Below are 19,592 nucleotides of genomic sequence, written 5' to 3'. Positions count from 1 at the left end.
TTGATAAAATGCAAATCGTTTGGTATTTAATTCTGCCATCCAAATGTATCTCTTGTGCATTGATCGCATCATTTAAGATGACAATTGCAGTAATAAGTACTTTGCAAAGAACATCACGTTCTAGTGTCTTTTACATGCGACATTTAGATGGGATTAACCTGAATACTTAAACTTGTTCTTGATGGAATTCCGTGTATATGGAAATGGTGGTCATAATAGTTTACTGGCCTTTTCCGTTTAATTATAATAAACAGAGCTATCAACATTAAAACACACTAGAATGAGTAAAATTAATTGCTTTCGGATTATATCAGCGTCATCACAATGGCGTTAAAACACAATGTAGAATCAAAATAGAAAAATTCTACAAAAAGTGACAATGTGAGACACATTTAAGGGTTGCGAATGGACATGTCAGATTATTCCGTCTTAGAAATAAGTCCAAATTTTCGAAGAAATAAATTGAAACAAACATTTCTGGGTCATTGCCAAACAAAGAATTTTTTTTATTAAAACTGAGTAAAAATCTGTAATTGGAGTTTAAATTAATTTACACCAAGATTTTCTCAATCGAGACTTTTGTATATTCTACATTTTTGTTTTTATAAACTCATTTCCATTTAGTTCTAATTAAATGAAATCAATACACCAATATTGCCTTGTCACAGATCATTTAAAATAAATAAATTAGATTTAAATTTGAACTTTAGTAATGCAAAATGCAAGTATTTAGCTTAGTTCCTGAATAATTTACGAGCTAATTGCTGTTCTGCAGTAGCCTTAATACCAAAACTGTCAGTCATGGTAATCTAATATCATCTATGATTTATTATGTTAAAGCAAAAGCCATAGTGCAACAGACTTCTAATCAAGTAAAAATAAACCTTGATAACTACATAATTAATTTGCAAAGTCAGTGATTGTCAGGGTTTAATCCTGAATTCTCTAAAATTTTTCACGGTTTTTCCAGTTTCGATCAACTGTTATCTCTTTGTTCCCCAAACAAATCATTTTAAAGCACCTCTTGACAGGATTTATCGCAGCATTTCACCAAAAATTTTATTTTATTCCATTGTCAATTTAAAAGCTGACACTTTAAAGATGAACAGCTGTGATTAATCCCTTTCAAAAGTAACTCATCGTGCTTTTAGCTTTTTCATTCCGAATCTGACACTTAATTTATCTGAAACTTAGATCGTTGTGTAAATATTTGCGAGGGGAACTCTCAACAATCGGCAATATTTCAGTTTTGAATTTTCTTTTTTCAAAGGTTGGACCGAACAGGACTCGGTGTCGGTCGGAAGCTTTCGTCGCAACAAACTTTTATCTCCAATTCATAAGCTTTCGGCAAATTTCAGTGTAGTACGCGCGGCTTTCTGATTAAGCTCGGATATTTATGAGTCATTCATTCATTATAGAGATGGACTGCGAAAAAAGCTCACTAGCTTAAAAATCAAAAGTTGCAAGTTTTCGTGTTGGAAATCAAATTTTGGTAAGTTTTATTGAAAAGTTTACTCAATAATTAGCATCGTAGTGATTGCAAGGATAAGTAACTTAATTAAGCTTCCTGAAAGCTCTATTCAAACAAATTATTCGACAATAAAGCTAATTAAAAGCAAAAAAATTAAAAAAAAACGATTATTCCACAAGCAGATTTTTTGTACATTTATTTTAATATAATGTAGAGTAGGTTAATAAAAATAGAATGACACACGAAAATTTAGTTTAATTTATTTTTATCGGAGTAATTTAATAATTTTATACATAAAAAGAATTAAAAGGTATTTCAAATTGAGCCATTTAGTTCATATTTGACATATATGTATTCAAATAATAGTTTAATCCATTACATAAATTAAGCAGTCTATTGAAGCTACCTTTCAACAAGATTGTTGTCGCTAATATTTGTGTAAATTAGATTAAAATCTTTTAATCTGTTAATTGTTGCTTTGAATAAGTCTGTTATTTTTAGACTTTCACAAACAATAAATGTAAATATTTTAGGTGGAATAAAGTTGTTACGCCTTTTAGTTTCAACTAATAATTATTATTAATTAATTTATGATTCGTTATAAATTAGTTATTTACATCAAAACGTGAAATCTTTACTTTGTTAACATTTACTCGTAATATTGCAATTTTAAAATGATTGAAATAATTTCACATTTTGTATAGAAAAAATATTGTTTATTGCATTGAGGCTTTATTTTCAAAATGACAGAATATTAATTTGTTTCATTTGATAAAATGAGCTTTATGTAAATAAATCTACTCAATAACATCCAGGTTATCAGCGATAGTAATAAATCTGTGAGCTGACAACTATTGTGATAAATTTAATCCAAATTCAACCTGGGATTAACTAACTTTCATTTATTTTTTTTAAATTTTTGTTATGTAATTGGTAACGTGAGAGTCAGCTCATGTATCGAATTGTCTTATAATGACGCAAAAATCCTGATAAAATAAAATCATAAATCTTGTTACTACCCAAGTGCAATTAACAGTGACATGACCCATTTTCTACAACTTCTTTGTCTATTTGCGCGTTTTTAATAAACTTATTTCAAAAGTGACTTCATCAAGTCTCTAAATTAGCTCCTGAGTAAAAAGAAATCTAAAAACGCCATACTACTTTAATTTTGCTCAAAACGCAAAATAGGTTAGCAGAGTGTACTTTAACATAATTGGAATTTTTAATTTTTGTTTGCTTACGTTATCTAAATTGTTATGGTTGTAAATGGCTTCATATGTTCAAACTGGAAAAATCTAAAAGCTCCCTACCATTGTCTGCAACATATTAATAACACCGGGGAAAAAAACAACGGTTATTGTTTGCAAACACAAATAAGAACAATAGATGTTTGTTTTAATGCTTGATAATATATGATAACAGAGTATTTAGTAAATTAATGGAGCCTCAAAACATAAAAATTAATTTGGAAACATAATGAAGGGAGGAGCAATTTAATAGCATTTTGTCTGACTCCTAAAATTCTAAAATATTTGTCAACTATTAAAATAGATTTTCTGTTATTTTCCTCTATCGATTTTAATATTTTATAAACGAAGGAAAACACGAAGCATTTCAAATACTTCAATACAAATGACAAAGGATGCTATTATTTTAAAAATATTTCACCGCTTTTCTTACCGACACTTGTTTTGGAAAAATTGGTATTTCAACTCGGCAATACAAAAAGCTCTCATCAGTTATTTGATAATGAACAGAGTTTGAAATAATTGTCTAGCATTTCCAACTTGTGTAGGTATAAACTCTCCTGACTGCGGCCAAAACCCAACAATTTACTTAATGAACTTACTAATGACGATTTGCTAACATTTTTCGATGTTTGAGATAGAAAACGTTTCGTTCTTGGCTCACCTAACACAATTTTAACTGCTGTTTACGAATTGGTTAAACAACTAGTGGAATTTCTAAAATCAATTAAGATTGTCCAAATTGGTGTTTTTCTTAATAAATTTGTAAAAGAAAATCTGCATTAATTAATGTCTTCACAGTGATGCAATATGAGCCCCATATTGTTTCAAACTTTCAACTATGCAGCAACGTTGTCTAGAATGTCATTAAACTTATCCTTGATGCTCGAGAAATTGCAAAAGATTTGGTTAAGTTCAAATGAGTGGCAGAAAATCACCAATTTATTCTAGCGAGGTAAATGTCTCAAGCTGCGCAATTTTGTCAGATTTAACGAAGCTCGCAAATTCTATGCAATTCAAGAAATTTGATTTAAGTGTAGCCTATGCAAAATTGCAGCTTGATATTTTTATTAACTTAGACGGTGAAGTAAGTTTTTTTGGAAGTTTATTATAATATTTAATGAGTTATTTTTTGCTTGTATTCCAACATTGAATGTGCTATTAAACTTCGATTAGAATTTGCTAACTGTAATTTCCTGTCGTCGTCGAAATGCACAACTTTTTGTGAGTTATCCTTTGGCAATTTTTGCGTGTTTAAAGGATTCATTAAAGAAACTTCTAAAAACTCTAATAATAAACAAAACTTCTTTTTTAATACACTTGCGTCATCTTGATACAAAAATCGTTTTATACCTAGAATTTTTGTACCAGAAAATCAAATAAGCAAGTCATTAATCGGTTTTATGGTTTTTTAAACGCTTTATTAAATGCAAAACAAGTCAAATAAACACGGACCTAAAACGAAAACTAAAAAATTGACTCTTGACCCATTTTTTATCAAAATAAATGTTGAAATGGAGCTTGAAATACTTTAATTTAATAAATTACCACTTTGTTTGCTCTCTGTGTTAAATCTGGTATAAAATCACTCTTCGTAAATCATCCCTGAAAGAAGCCACGAATGAAATTGATTACATATTTGTTTTTATCAATCATTTCTCCCTCGATGAGACATAATTGTTTAGTTAATCAAACCTGACATTAATCAGTGGAACCTAAAGCCACATTATTCGTTTTTTAATCTATTTATTCAATGGCGTGAAAGTAATTAGATTTAATATTTATTACACTAAATTTGTAAATTATTCATAAAGTTTGATTAAACTTTGTCCACATTGTTTTACGTGTCAACATTTTTCTAATGATTACGCCGAAATTTTGCTTCTGTAAATATTTGGTTTGTTATTAATTGCTTTAACTTGACGGATTGGCTAAAATTAAAATCAGGAGGACGGTTAACGTTTTATTTTACGGTTATGGGGCCACTTTGACTATGTATTTACATATCGAATTTTACGAGATGCAGCAATAAACATTTTGTAATTTAAAAGAAAGTTTAAAATTACACAAAATGTGTGAATTTCAAGAAGAATTTAGCGTTTCAGGGTGGCGAACTGATTTATTTTTTCAGCACAAGGAAGCGAATTTTTCCAACAAGCAGTGGCAAAAATAGCAAATAATTCATCAGTTTATTTGCTTGAGAAGTACTGTTTTTTAGATTCCAGACCGGAAATTTTGTTGGAGTGCGATAACCCACACAAATATATTTTTAACGAGTCAACTTTTGAGAATTTTATTTCACAAATTCAAATCAAATTACTTCTGTTAAAAACTTATTTTGTTGAATTTTGCGAATTTGTTTTTCACTTATTATACTATAATAATAAAGCGTTTTTCTCAACAAGATCATAAGATAAACCTCTATTTAATAGAGCTTCAACCGCGTAATTGCTTTCGGGCTATTGAGCAGCTTTCTCTTATTGTATATTAAACGAAAAGCAATTTTCTACATATTTCTCTGACTCGATCCTAAAACTCCAATTAAAGAGAAAATTCATTCTCTAATGAATTGCACCAATCATTGCTTTTTTCTGGATTTAGTGGAGGCGTTCAAATTATTTCAATTTTCAACCTGCGCAAAATTTTCAACTTAATCTCGGATTAACTGACAGTACGAAAATGGATTAAGAGGAAGAAGAGACGTGCAGAGAATTGACTACTCTTATAATAGATAAGTGGATCACATTCAAGCCACTGAAATAAGTTTTGCGACAAAAGGGCGTCTAATATTGGCCAAAGCAGTTATTACTCAGAAACAGCAAAAAATAAACTCAAAAGTGTGAGAATTCCAGAGCTGAAAGATTTCACATTTCACAAAAATTTCAGCGAAGCAAGCTTGAAAGATCGGTAACGACGTTATTGAGGGATCCTTTTACGATTCTTACTGATCCTTCCAAAATCTTAGCTAATCTACTAAATTTAGAGATACTTGTTATAGTAATGAGATGTAATGAAAATGCAATAACGGTTTAAGAAGTGTTTGAAATTTGTCTTAGTTAAAATTTTGGTTTTGTATAAATGTTTCTAGTGAGTTACAATAATAAGAATTAATTTTTTTTTTATAGTATGTATTTGATAGAATGATACCCTTGCGATTGGGATTAGGAATCCCTTCAATTTATCAAGCGGTTATTACATATCAACAGGTATTAAAAACCTGTTGATCTCGATGGTCGTGGATTATGTATATAAAAATTATTAATTTCTTATTTCTCATTGTATTTTGTTACAAGAGTGGTGTGAGTGAAGTGATAACAAGTAATTCTAAGAAAAGCGTTCAACTTCGATTTATTTTCAGTCGGATTAGTTTAGCAATGTCGTAACAAGTTTCACAAAGTTTGGACGGAACGATTAGAATTGAAAATAGAAGCGTTGCATAAAGAAAGTATAATTTAATCCAATTTAATTAAAAAAAAAAACATAAACTGGTATTGCGTAAAACATGTTTTTTTAATATTTTGGTATTTAAGCTGTATTATTATGAAGTGGATAAACAGTGAAATTAATCCACGTTCAGTGGCTAATTTTCATAGTGGGACAAAACAACAAAGATTTGCTGAAAAGTCGCCGCTTTGTTTACATTTTAACGAAAAAGTATTGACAGAATAATAAAAGAAAAGTCTTTATTTTGCAGCCAACTGTTTGAGTGTATCATGAATGATTTACTATTTAGCTAGTGGATCCAATGAAGCTATTTTAAAATTTTGTTTCAACATCGGCTATAAAATATTTCATTTAGCGCTTCCATGTTGCTGTCGTAAATAATTTTCTGTTCGATTTGAATATAGACAGCAATAACAGTGAAACTCATATTCCAATTTACACACTGATGAAAATTACAAGCAATAAGTAGTGTCTGATTAATGTAGTGTTCGCATCGACGCACCAAGATAATGAACATCGCTCAATGTTTAAATACAAAGGTTTGGCGAAATATACATCGGCTAGATTAATCTTCCTATTATCATGATTAAAGTCGGTTGCGATTTATAAAAATGACGTTCACGACGCTGGAAAATGAACAAATGTTATCATTTCATGTTGGAAATGTAATGGTAGCTAAGCTTCTGGAGCGTTCGTATAACACACTACACGATACCTATTCATAAAACTTTGTCCTGGAGGCACTCTTCGCTCCCTAAACATATATTCCAATAACTCTACTATTGCACCGAAGTCATTTCCGTTTTCTACGACTAGATGAAAAAGCACAAAAGCCTGTAATCACCTAGTTTAACTTTGCAAATTAATTCGCATCCGACCAGAAGTTAATTAAAGTTTTTGGTCTGATAGGCTAGTGACCACTCGAATAGACATCGAAAATGATTGTGGTCTCACGAGCCATTAAATAATTAGCAAACTGTTCCATGTCCTGAAATTATTAATCGATTAGTTAACTCTCGGTGTCAACAGCAGAAGTGCAAAGTACCACGTTTGGAGCGTTGATTTTAAAACCGCCAAACGGCATATTTGAACTCGAGGAGAAAAAATTAAATAAGATTAAACTAAGTGGGAGAAAACGGGTGCTAATGGCACACGCCAACAGGTTGTAATTTACACAATGGTACTAATGACATCAGACGGGTTCTAAGAACACGTTTAGTAGTCACTAGTGGTAATAAAACATAATTTATTGTAACCACTATTACGAGTAATAAAAAATAAAATTACAAAACTGGATTTGTGAATAAAAATAACCTACATTTTAAAATCACACATCAGCCTGAAAATATAATACTAAAATAACAGAATATAAAGTTTAAAAGTGTAAGAAACAATAAATAGGACGAGCAAAAAATATAGAAACATTGTGTACAAATAAAGAGAATATCAAAAAGAAGATGTAAAAAGAAATTAAAAAGAAGAAGAGAAATGTAAAAAATATTTTTCTTTGTATACGGTCTCGTAAATAGCTGTTTCAGGGACTCATTTGAGTTTCTAAAATGAGTCTTTTTCTAACTGAATACAATACAACGTAAAATAGTTATTTTTGGTACTCAGTCCGCAAAAACAGTTTTTCTAGACGAAAAAGTCAATTTGGTTACTATGGTGGCGAATTTTTTTTTTAAATAATAAGAGGTTTAAATTTGTTTTTTGGGTGTTTAAACGAAAAAATGTTGTTTGTAACACGTACCTAAAACATTTTTGTTCATTTTCTAGGCTCCTCCTGAAACAGAACTGTATTTTAGGTATTTGTAATAAAAATAACTATAAACTGAAGACTAAGTGACAAAAAATACATAATAAAAAACACAAAGGATACGCAGAGTATAATATGAAATTTAAATATAGGGACACGAAATTTAATAAAGTTTGCTTTCATGCAGTAAGTTTGCTATTAACTTTTTAATAAAAACCTCAAAATTTAAAATAATTGTTTTTAAATAGTGATAGTAAAATACTCGGTAATTTTTTTTTCAACCCTACTAGTTTTAGTTTTAAATAAAAAAATAAACGAAACAAACAGAACATAATAAGAAATAATAGAAAAAACAAAGGCAATGAGTCGTTAATTAGCACTGATATAAAAATGAAAATAGTAATAATTTTTATGAATGTTGCTTTAAAACCACTTTGTGCATTTAATAATAGTCTTTTTTACAAATCATTTGATGTTATTCTTTATCTTCTATTTTAAATGTTTGGTTTTTAAATTAAAAAAAAATATTATGAAATTTTTTCGATGTGTTTTTAACTGTTTTAAAAGAATGACAAATCTAAATCAAAAAATGCATTTTCTAAATTAATGCCAAAGTTGCGGCCACAGATGTTTTTAGGTACTCGAATTTTTTTTCCAGCAAAGTGTATGGTTGTAAAAGTTGGAGTAAAAATAAATTATTACGTGCTATTCGGAGCTCTATTAAAAATAATTGTGGCAATATTTTTTATAATTATCGTTTTAATGCCTAATGTTTATAATAATTATTTTGATCTTGAGCCATTTTATTGCTATACAAACCGGACATGATAATTCCACCTTCTAATCCTTCTTTTATGCCGCCATAAATCCAGTTTATAAAAACTTCCTGTTCTTTCATGCCGGTCTAAGCCATAAATAAAATGCACCGAGAAACTTTAAACTGCATTGAAAATCAATAAAACATCAACACATCTATTTGTCTCAAGATAAAATAAAAGCTTTGTCTTGTTCAAAATTTCAAAATGCGTTGTGAGATAAACTGGTAATTTATGATTTTCTTGCCCGGGAAACTACAGATCAAAGATGACGGTTCTTGAAGTAATTAAAATGATTTTCCATCGCAATTAATCAGAAATTTTAATAACAATGACATAACGAGTTAAAATAGCTTCTCGACTTGACGTGAAAAATTTGTTTCACGGGAACAAGATCAAAGAAGTTGAAACGGTGAGATAATTTTATTAGACTGTGCAGTCTGTTTATATTCTATTTACGCAGCACCGCCATTGTATTTGTTAACATTTATTATAAATATTTACTACCGTTCGAAATTAAATTGTATATAGAGAAGCCTTTATTTAATCAGTTATTAGTTTAGTGTTTAAGTGCTGTGACTTAGGTGAGTGGAGCTCTGATTTTTTTTGAGAATGGTTTGAATTAATTTTGCTTATTTGGAACAGTTGTGGGTGAAATTAAAGCAAACTAATTTACAAGTGAAGAGTGGACAATATCGGGCCACAAATAGTCATAAATCACGACTGGACAGTGACGTTTATTTATTTTATCACAAGAGAATTAGAGGGATTTACACAACACATCAAAAAATAGAATTAAACAACAAAATACTCAACTAATCAAAATCTGCAAACATAAAACATTTTCCAACTAACACAAATTGTAAAATATTTTTTTGATTTGCCTCAAATCGCTTTTACGTATTCAACTTCGATTGCATATAATGCATTTAGTAAATATTGACTCGTCCTATTTGCATTTGCATTTAAGTCATACCAACACATAAACACGTCTCGATTTTTTATTTTAGTGAACAATTAAAATATACATCTAAAATTAATGACGTTTAGAACATTACAAGGTAATAAAAAATCTTCTGACGCATTCACTTGTAACCTTTGTTTGTTAAAAATAATGGTAACAAAACATTTCATGTGAGTACTAATGAAATGATCGAATTTTTATTTCAACTTTCATTAGCACCTCAAAAAGGATTTAGAGAGCAATTACTAAAATCGTTATTGTTTAGTCAAGAAAAATGTGATACAAAATGGTATTATTTTAGTCAATAAGAAATTTTGGTTTTACCACCGTAAACTTTATTTATTTAAAATACCATTTGCTGTTCTTTCCAAACAAACTATTTTCTTTAAATTTATTCTTTTCGTTGTATATTTAACATTACTAAAATTTGTTTTTTATCCTTGATGTTGAGATAATTCGCTGCGGGTACAATAAATATTATTTTTTACCACTTTATCGACCAAGAGATAAAAATTCGTTTAAATCTATTTTTTTCCTTAATTGAAACGCTTAAAAGCTTGCCCTTTTAACATTCGGGCATTTATTATCTCTTCTCCTAATTAGTCGAGGGTCGTTTAATTAGTTTCTTTTTTAAATCTTCTAAGATAAGTGTTTTTGTTTTTTTTGCAAAGTGTACGTTGCTGGGAATTCATCATTAAAATGTCTCGCTTCCCGCGTAAGTTTGTACATTGTTTTGATAATTTCAGCTTGTGGTAACGCCTATTAGCACTACTAATTAGTTACAAGATCCCTCGACGCAATTTTTATTCGAATGAATTGGGGTGAAAAAGTCGCACAAATTGGTAATTTGCAAAAGTTAGTCGAGGAAAATTGGACCGATTTGGACGCTACTTTGAATCTAATTTGAATCCTAGAACACAATAGCGTTTGATATATGAGAGCCATGAATTAATGGGGAAATTGCGATAATGGTTCAGTTTCCATTCCACATTTGTGTTTAAAATATCAGTTGTTGTAAAATAAAAATTTTTATTTTATAGTTCATAAAATAAAAAAATTGAATCGTTAAAGTCGATTGAAATTTAAAGCTAGACGTTGGAGTTTTATTATTACATTTTTTATTACTCTACTTAAGCAAAACATTCTCTAACTGTTCTTTTTTGAAATTTTGCATCTTTATTTTTTTCTCAATCCTATTTAGTGGCAAGATTCCCCACACTAGCGTATTTAACATAACCATCAGCGACACTGATCGAATTACAAGTTCGCAAATGGTAAAGCGTGCTATCTCTAATGCTATCAATAATTTGGATCTTTGATGGAGTGCATCACATATCTCTTCATTACGACATACAAGGAACGTCAATTGCACGCTCATATATAGGTGTACACTTCAATCAATTCTTGTTGGTGATGACAAATATGTGAATTTTTCTCCCTCAAAACCAAGCGTCACATTGAGATGCACGTTTGGGATTTATAAATATTTATGAAATTTGCTATGCAGACTGAATAGCAGAGCAGTATCTTTGTTAATTTAATTAGCAACACGTGGAAAAAGCACCTTGGATGTCCTCCAGGTGCAGTATCGGACTGCACGTTGCGATTTGTTGGAAACAACGTGAGCGGCCGTTTTGTTCACGGAATAAATAATGCCTCATTAGCTCCCATGGTGGAAACAAAAATTGGAAGCAATTGATACACTTTACCACTTAAAAATTTATTTCCGGGGGTTGTTAACTGGATAATGCGAGTAATTAATTATTAAAGCTGCTTCCAATTATATCGTCGAAAGCTCGTAAAACCCGCATAAAGTCAAAAAACTATCTTGCCTCGATTCTAGAAGCAAAATCAAAAATATACGTCTTTAGTGCCACTTTTAAAAGCTTTTATTAAATTAGCTTCTTGTCTAAGCTGCTTTTATAAGCTTAAAAAATATTTAATATTTATGAGTTTTCTTGTAACATTTAATCAATACTCTTAATTGAAAGCTTAATGTAAAGTTCTTTTGTGCTTTGCTTTTTTTTTGGCTTAAGATCAGTTAAACTATGATCGAAATTGTGTAGACTCTTGAGACCCCCAGTCTTGGCCGGAATGTTAACAGCTTTTAATAATCCAAAGCTCGTGCTTCAACCACACGCCATCGCCATTTCATAGGTCAAAGTAATTAAACGGACAAGTTAATTGAGATGGTTTATAACCATCAAACTGACTTTGCAGTAATGTCTAAAATGTATCACTTGTATTATCGCACCGATTAATGGAAAACAATAAATAATATATAACCTAATCCAATTCCGGGATTAATACTTTAAGCGCGTCCCTAACCCCAACGTGAATTGTCCGATCATGCGAAGAAACACTGAGTTGTCAAATTTTTATCCGTTTTTTCACGGCTTTTGAATGTAAATAGGTTTAGATTCGATTTTTATATCATGCTTTTACGTGTTGACTACTCAAAGGTCTTTATTCAATTTATTTGCAACTTTCCCAACATCTTTGAAGTTTTGCAACGGCATATTTGCGAAAATGCGGCTGTTTTTATTTGCACAAAAGTTAAAAATGCTTTCACGGCTTTCAAATAAAAAATTCGATTTAAAGTGAATCGTATTTTCGTGAATAGTTAATTCAATACAACGCCGCGAGATAAGAAACAAAGCACTCTTTCCGGCTTATCAGCGTGTCACTGGCTGTGTTCCCGCTTCGTTAACTTCCTTCAATCTCAAACAGATACGTCGTAAACAGTTTATTCAAATCAGAGGAGAAGCAACGGCCGTGATTAGCTGACACCTAATATAAACTTTTACTATAAATTATCTATGAATACCGTACTATAAACACTTACTGGAAAAATAAACGAAAATTTGATTGAAGTGAAATTTTTTCAGTGCGTTTAAATTAATTAAGGCCACTGTGCGACTAAATTATTAAAAAGTCTCAAAGGGTTGAGGGTGGATTAGCTCGCGTGTGGGAAAAGTTGGTTTTGGGATAAAACGTGACGGAATAATTTTTCTGAATTTTAATCTAAACGACTAGCATATTAATCTCAACAAAAATTCAGAATAAAACACTTTTTTATTAAATTTACTTTTGTTTGTAGGTTTATATATTACAATTTTTTTATTTACTTGAGAGAAGTGAAACATTTCGACCTTTTCTCCTTATTTTTTCAACAGTTACTATAAACAGTTTGAATTTCTAGCCACCAAACACTTTGATACTTAGCCGACCGAAACGGAGTAAGTTGAGTGAATAATTTAGTAATTCTTGTGAAAAAAAAAGCGATAGATCGTCGTTAATGAGTGTTTCATTGGTCGGTGCTAATTGCCAAGAATTTATTTTTGAATCCCATTTAACACTTTATTAAGTTTCGCGTGCCTCGCGTCACAAAGCCCCTTGTTTTTAATCGAATAAAGTAAGCTGATTTTGGTGTAAAGTCAAAAGGTTTGCGGCAATTTTAGTCAAACAATTTGAATTCAGGTGGAAAATTAATCTTAAACTCAAAAACCTTGTGAACTCTAGGAATTTTCAGACGGTTATAAGATTGCAAAATTTATGACTTAAGAAAGGGCTGCCAGGGCCTGAGGAGACACAACAAATTGGGTTTTTTTCCCCAAGGAGGTGATCAAGTATTTGGCCAAGATCTCGATTCGACACAATTACCAACATAAAGGCTGTATTTGCAATTTAATTTTATACACACAGAGGACAACGGCTGTGATTGATCCTTTCAGGAATCGATTCGTGTTGGAATTAATTTCAATGTAGATTTGATTGCATTGTAATGGGATATACTAATTGCGACTCATTGATACCAAGCTTACGGATAAAAGCACTGAAAATTCAATTTACAAACAAAACTCCACAAGAATAAAAAAGAAAGGATTTCCAAGGATTCAAAGAAACCTTTCATTGGTTAATAAATTGTCTTGTTATGTTGGATAATTTGTATCCTAACTCTATTTCTCTACAGAATAAAACAGTACACAAACTGACTTAAGTTTTGTAATGCCAATTAATTTTTTAATTAAACCACAATAAAAACAAATTCCGTAAAAATAAAATTCAATTTTTGAAACTTTTGAGAAATTAAAAAAGAAAATAAAAGCTCAACTTTATATATTTCAGTTACTCGGATTTGTATAAACTTAAAAACTTTTTAATAACGTTGAGTGGCAATATTTAAGCGAGTTTTCGTCATAGAAATGTGTGTGTTTAAAGTTTGAGCAAAGTTGGATAGTCAACTCACCGTATCTGCTAACATGATAAAAAATGGTTGTAATAATAAAGTCCTTCTCCTGTCGCAATTAACCCTCTCCAATCACCTTAATCGGATCCGCGATCATGATTAACTAGTTTTGCGAAATAAATTAGTATTGCAGCTAAGTTATCTCAACCCCACGATCATTATTGTGTTTCAAACAATTGTGTCTAGTTTTTGTGATAATCTCGAGTTTAGCGGTTTGGCGGTTTAAATTAAGAGACATTTTAATTAAGGAAATTAAGCTAACAACTGTAGGGGACTGAGTGATCGATAGCTGCAATAGTGAAATCTCCTAGGATGTGGAGGAGCGCTTTACAATTGGATTAAACGATACACAGCAGGTCGAGTACTTCCAATTAAGCCACGGATTTGCTTGGTGTTTGTGGCCACAATTCTTGACTTGTAGGCGTTACTAATGAACAATTTGCATACTTTTAACAATATAAGTAAATAACTCAATTTAATCTAGTCCCAGTTTCAATCACCTCTTTCATAAATCTCAATTCTGGTGGACAAGTGTGACTTTTACCTTCCTGAACCTTAAATCGTAAAATTCTCGACAAGTTTGGAGTAAGTTATATAAAGTGAACTTTGCAAAAAATTACTCTTTCTGTTACTTGCTTTACATTTTCAATTTTTAAGTTGTCATTAAAAAATAATGAAAACGAGACAATCGACATGTGTTGATTGGACTTTTAATTGAAATGCGAGAAGTGAAAATAAAAAGCAAATATTTATTTAATTTAAAATTCAGAGCTGGGGTGTATAAAAAACAGCGGTTTTTGTATTGATAACAATCCAAATTAAACATTAAATAAAAAATCCTCCAATTTTGTAACGCTTGCTACATTTTCTAAACTGAAACAAAGTCAATAGACGCTTGAATATCTTATTAGAAGGCAATTTTCGAGCATAAATTAAACAAATAAAAGATAATTAAAAATTTACTTGATGTGAAACATTTCTATGTTTTTGCAATTTGCATCAAGTTAAATACAACATAAAAAATAAGAAGAAAAAATATTAAAAACTAAAATGTTACACTTTTTAAATAAAAAAATAAATAATTGAAAATTTTTGCAAATAATAGTTATTTATTCGACGAGTTTGAGTGTAATTCAGACGCTTTATTTTACTCGTGGATTTTTAAAACACCTAATTCTTTGAATTAGATTCAACAAGGATTAAAATTGCTTTAAATCTGTTAAAAATAATCTGACATTTTGTATTAAGAAATGCCAAACAGTTGTCAAAACTTTTTTACTCAAAAACCGTAAAGTTTGCGAATGTCAAATAAAATTTTTTGCTTTAATAATATGGTGGATGCGCTAGACTAAACATGAAAAATTAATTTAATTTCAAATTAACATTTTATTAAAACAAGGAATATAGTCACAATATTAAACTCTACAATAAACTCAACCCTACTGCAATTAATTAAATAATTGACGCAATATTTGTTAATTAATTAACAAATATTTTCATTAAAAAAATATTTAAATTTTATAAACGTTTCTTACTTAGTTGTGTAACAAAAGTTTTACTAAAACAAAAGCAAATTAGCAAATCGTTTTTAAATAATAAACGCCAACACAAAACACAACTTTTCATAAATATACAGGGTGTTCGGTCCAAGTCGCCACGGCTGATAACACCTAAACTTACTTCTTTTTTTCAAAAAGTAAATATTTAAGTACTGATATTAATTCTTGGCTTTCTTAATAAATGTATAAATTTTTTTTAACACATCCGGTGTTGCCGCAAATGCTACCAAATTTTGTTTTTTAAATAGACCACTTATGTTTTTTTTCCTCGAAACAATAATAATTGGCATGAAAAATACGGTAAACCACTATTTATTACATTTTGCGTAACACAATGCAATCAGAAAACATCTTAAATTTTAGAATTTTATAAGGAAATTGGTCGCGTAGAATGATTTTTAATTTTAAAAGAAAGGTATGAATAAAAAAAATGCTTGGATACAGTTTAATTGTTGGTTTGACAAATCTAATTTGTCAATTTATGAGCGAGTTCTCTTATGGAAACTCTGGTTTTAAGAAGCGAACCTGTTTGTCTCAGTTGTTTTTCAATTCGACTAAATATTCAACGATTTGGGTGAACTCTAATTGGGTATTTTTCTCTATACTGTCTTTCAGCTTCCGCTCTATTTGTATTTGCACTTAAAAAACTCTTCAAGCTGATCTACCAATTTGTCGTAATTATTATCATCCATTATTAAAAATCTCAGTAAGATTTATTGACAAATTAGGCTTTGTCAAAATAACAATTGAACGGTATCCAAGCATATTGCTTTTTGCATGAATACCTTGATAAGTAAAATCCGCCTACGTTGCAAAATTTGCTAATAAAATTCTAAAATTTAAATTGTTTTTTGAGTGCATTATGTAAAGTAAAATGTAATAAATAGTTGTTTACCGTATTTTTCATTCCAATTATTATTGTTTCGAGGAAAAAAAACATAGATGTTCCATTTGAAAAACTAAATTTGGTAGCATTTCCGGCTACACCGGATGTGCCAAAAAAATTTATGCATTTACTAAGAAAACCAGGAATGAATAATATTATTTGAAAATTTAGTTTTTGAAAAAAAAAGTAAGTTTAGGTGTTATTGGCTGGGGCGACTTGGACCGAACACCCTGTAGATAGGTAAATGCAGTAAACGAGTTTTTTGTACTTTTTATTTTATTTTGCATTTTCTGTGTTCTAACAACATTTTATTTTAAAACATTTTGTGAGCATTAATTTGATAAATTTATATGTATTTTATTGCTTCTTTCTGCACTGCTGCAGCAAAACAATTTATTGTTTGTTAGTCTGCAGAGGCTATAAAATTTTCTTTTTATACAATTTTGAAAGCAATTTACTGTTAGGCCATTCTTCAATCTAAATATCCCAAAAAAATAGCCGTTTGGCGTGCTTGCAAAACGCTGGAATAATTGAGACGTTCAAAGTACCAATAAATCGCCGCACTTGCGACGGTTACAAATCGATGTCGGTTACGTATTTTAGAATCTGCAAATGTCAGATGAAACGCATTGTTAGTTAGAAATATCGTTCGCTACTCGTGCCCTATTTATAACTCTTGACGAGACATATTGCCGATGTTTGTTCTTGAATTGTTTTTATCACTATGCACCGACTTGGAGCCGTTTAACATCATCTACATGATAAACGACGCGGATTAGCCGAGAATTAACACGAGTTTTACAAAAAAAAATAAGTATATTTTAAAAAGTAAGAAAAACTGATTGTACTGCAGAAATATCAAGATGACATATTTATGTATTTTTTAAATTATATTCCTTGCGTGTTGTTAACTTGATTTATTCTGCACCAACTACTCAATTAAACATAAATTTTAATGCAGTTTATCGAATCGAGAAATTTCTAGTTCTTTCCTGCAACCTGTTGGATTTAGACCAAGCCATTTATTCGCGTAATTAGGACGTATATCAGTCTGCTCCTTTGCTAATTATCGTCAAAAAGAACTTAACTGTGGCGTCGTAAATTAATACTACCCCGTTAAGAGTGAAATGTGATGCTTTCCGTGGAAGATTTATGAGCAATCGCCCACAAATCACTGAATAAACTGACAGTTTATCTCGTTTATTGATTGTCATGGACTGAAACAGTCTTTTGTAAGACTAATGGTGTATAAAAGGCGGAACGTGATTTTTTAGAATTTTGCGACACGCTTTTTGATTTCATTTGTGTTAAGACAGTATCTAAAAGTCGAGCGTTGTACAGGAAATAAAAGGAATTTCCGGTGCAAATAGAGCATGTGGTTGGGTACAAAATGCTAATCTATTATAATTCATATAAACGTTGCAAGTTGGCTAGGTTTTGTGATTAATGGCGGGCGGCTAAAGTAAATTACGCCGAAATTTACGAGATCATTTACTAATAAATTAGATTTTTCTTCTCTGGGTGCGAATCGTAATTAAAATCTAATTTAATTATCATCTTGTTTAATCCGCAAGGGAGATCTTTAAACTGAAAAAATAGCGCAAGGTTAATCGATTTTCCGGGTCATTATCGCAGACTTGGCGACATTAATGACTATAATAATCTTTCATTTAATTATTGTCAAGTGCGTAATTGAAGACAATTTAGATTAAACTGGATTTAGAATGAAAAAAGTTAAATTACATCTTAAACTTGGTCGGGTTAGTGTGAAGTTATCGATTTTTCAGGGTTCATTCCTGAAACCTTTGAAAGAATTGGTGGCAGATCAAATGAGTTTGTTGATGGCTTGAAACGACTTTTGAGCAAATTTCAAGGGATAAGCAAAGTTACAGTTGTTTTCACATGAAAAATTGTAAGAAATTTGTTCCACACAAATGGTGGATGCGCCGGGAAACTATTGGTTAAAACAGCACAATTTAAATTGAAACTTAGGTACAATTTTAAATAATTTTTAATCTAAAAATGCTAGAGGCCAGTTAAAATAAATAAACATAGTTACAGTTTAAATTAGCTTTGCTACACTGCTTTATGTTGCTTATTAAATACATTATTAAGTTTAAACTAAACTGAAAGTAATTAATTTTTTTCGGAAAAAATCGTAAAAGATTTAATTTCTTGTGCATAATTTTAATTTTTTTGTCAAAGAAATTATTTGCTTCAGAATGCTGTACGTAATAAAAAGTTTTCAATATTGCATTTTGAATTTTATTGTGTGAAATTTGGAGTCATTTATTTCATTTCTCGGTAGTTTCCGAAAAGCAAACCAATTCTTGTTTGTTTTGCAAAGTACTAATTTGTAAACAAAACTGACATTAACCACTCGCCACTCCCAAACAATATTTGCTCTCTCAAAAAATCGCATAATTGCTACGAACCTTTGACATTGATAAATCACCGCATTACGAATTTTTATTCTGTGCTTGAAAATCTGTAAAGAGTTTAATTTGCGTCATTGCCATCTGTCCGTGGCTTTTATTTAAATTATTGAGCGCTCTAATTTTGTTCCAGGTGCACTCCAATGGATACAATAACGTGATCGGTTGCATTTATCAACAATGAATTTCACATTACCGCAGAATGACACGATTATGTTCAACTACAGCATACTCGACATCGGTAATGATACACACAAGAATTTTACTGGAGCACCGCTTGATTACATTCCCTACAGTAAGAGACCGGAAACCTACATTGTTCCGGTCTTGTTTTTCATCATTTTTGTGGTGGGAGTGTTGGGGAATGGGACGCTAGTCGTGATTTTCTTGAGGCATAGGACGATGAGAAATGTACCAAACACGTAAGTTGACTATAAATAACTCAATTGACATTTTGTATTCTTGAAGCCTGGACTCAAAGGGAATAGGACATTGAAGCACTTGCTTTTACGTTTTAGAGCTTAAAAATTTAATATTTGTCAAAGAAACTTATTTTAGAAATTTGTACTTTGCTTATTGCTTGTCGTAACTAAAATATTGTTTGAAATCTGCGATAATTAGAGATAAATTAATCTTACTCGGAAATTAGTGATCAGTGAATGAAAAAATTATAAGATTGATTTAAAACAAATTAATGTCAGATTTTTTATGGTGACAAATGTAAGGAAAATAGTTGCTTTAAAGTTAGTTAATAAAAATGTTA

General features: G+C 30.4%; 1 protein-coding gene across 3 annotated transcripts in view; it reads left to right on the top strand.

Annotated features, from left to right (window-relative positions):
* The first annotated feature begins 1,366 nt into the window (after window positions 1-1,366).
* The window catches only part of LOC123016295 (neuropeptide CCHamide-1 receptor), a 23,914-nt gene continuing 5,688 nt past the window's right edge, over window positions 1,367-19,592 (top strand). The window contains exons 1-2 of one of the 3 annotated variants that reach the window (XM_044416601.1): window positions 1,367-1,492; window positions 18,963-19,251. In XM_044416601.1, the coding sequence (XP_044272536.1) occupies window positions 19,010-19,251 (242 nt within the window). In that variant the 5' untranslated portion in view covers window positions 1,367-1,492; window positions 18,963-19,009. Of the gene's footprint in view, window positions 1,493-9,107; window positions 9,149-9,259; window positions 9,321-18,962; window positions 19,252-19,592 lie in introns of those variants that run through there. The other 2 variants (XM_044416603.1, XM_044416602.1) reach the window with 2 other exon arrangements.

Source organism: Tribolium madens, unplaced genomic scaffold, assembly GCF_015345945.1.
Source record: "Tribolium madens isolate multiple individuals breed KSU strain unplaced genomic scaffold, Tmad_KSU_1.1 Scaffold_1;HRSCAF=32;Tcas5.2_LG8, whole genome shotgun sequence".
Classification (NCBI taxonomy): Eukaryota; Metazoa; Arthropoda; class Insecta; order Coleoptera; family Tenebrionidae; genus Tribolium; species Tribolium madens.
Note: the sequence above shows the minus strand (reverse complement) of the source record. Positions and strands in the feature narration are given on the sequence as shown.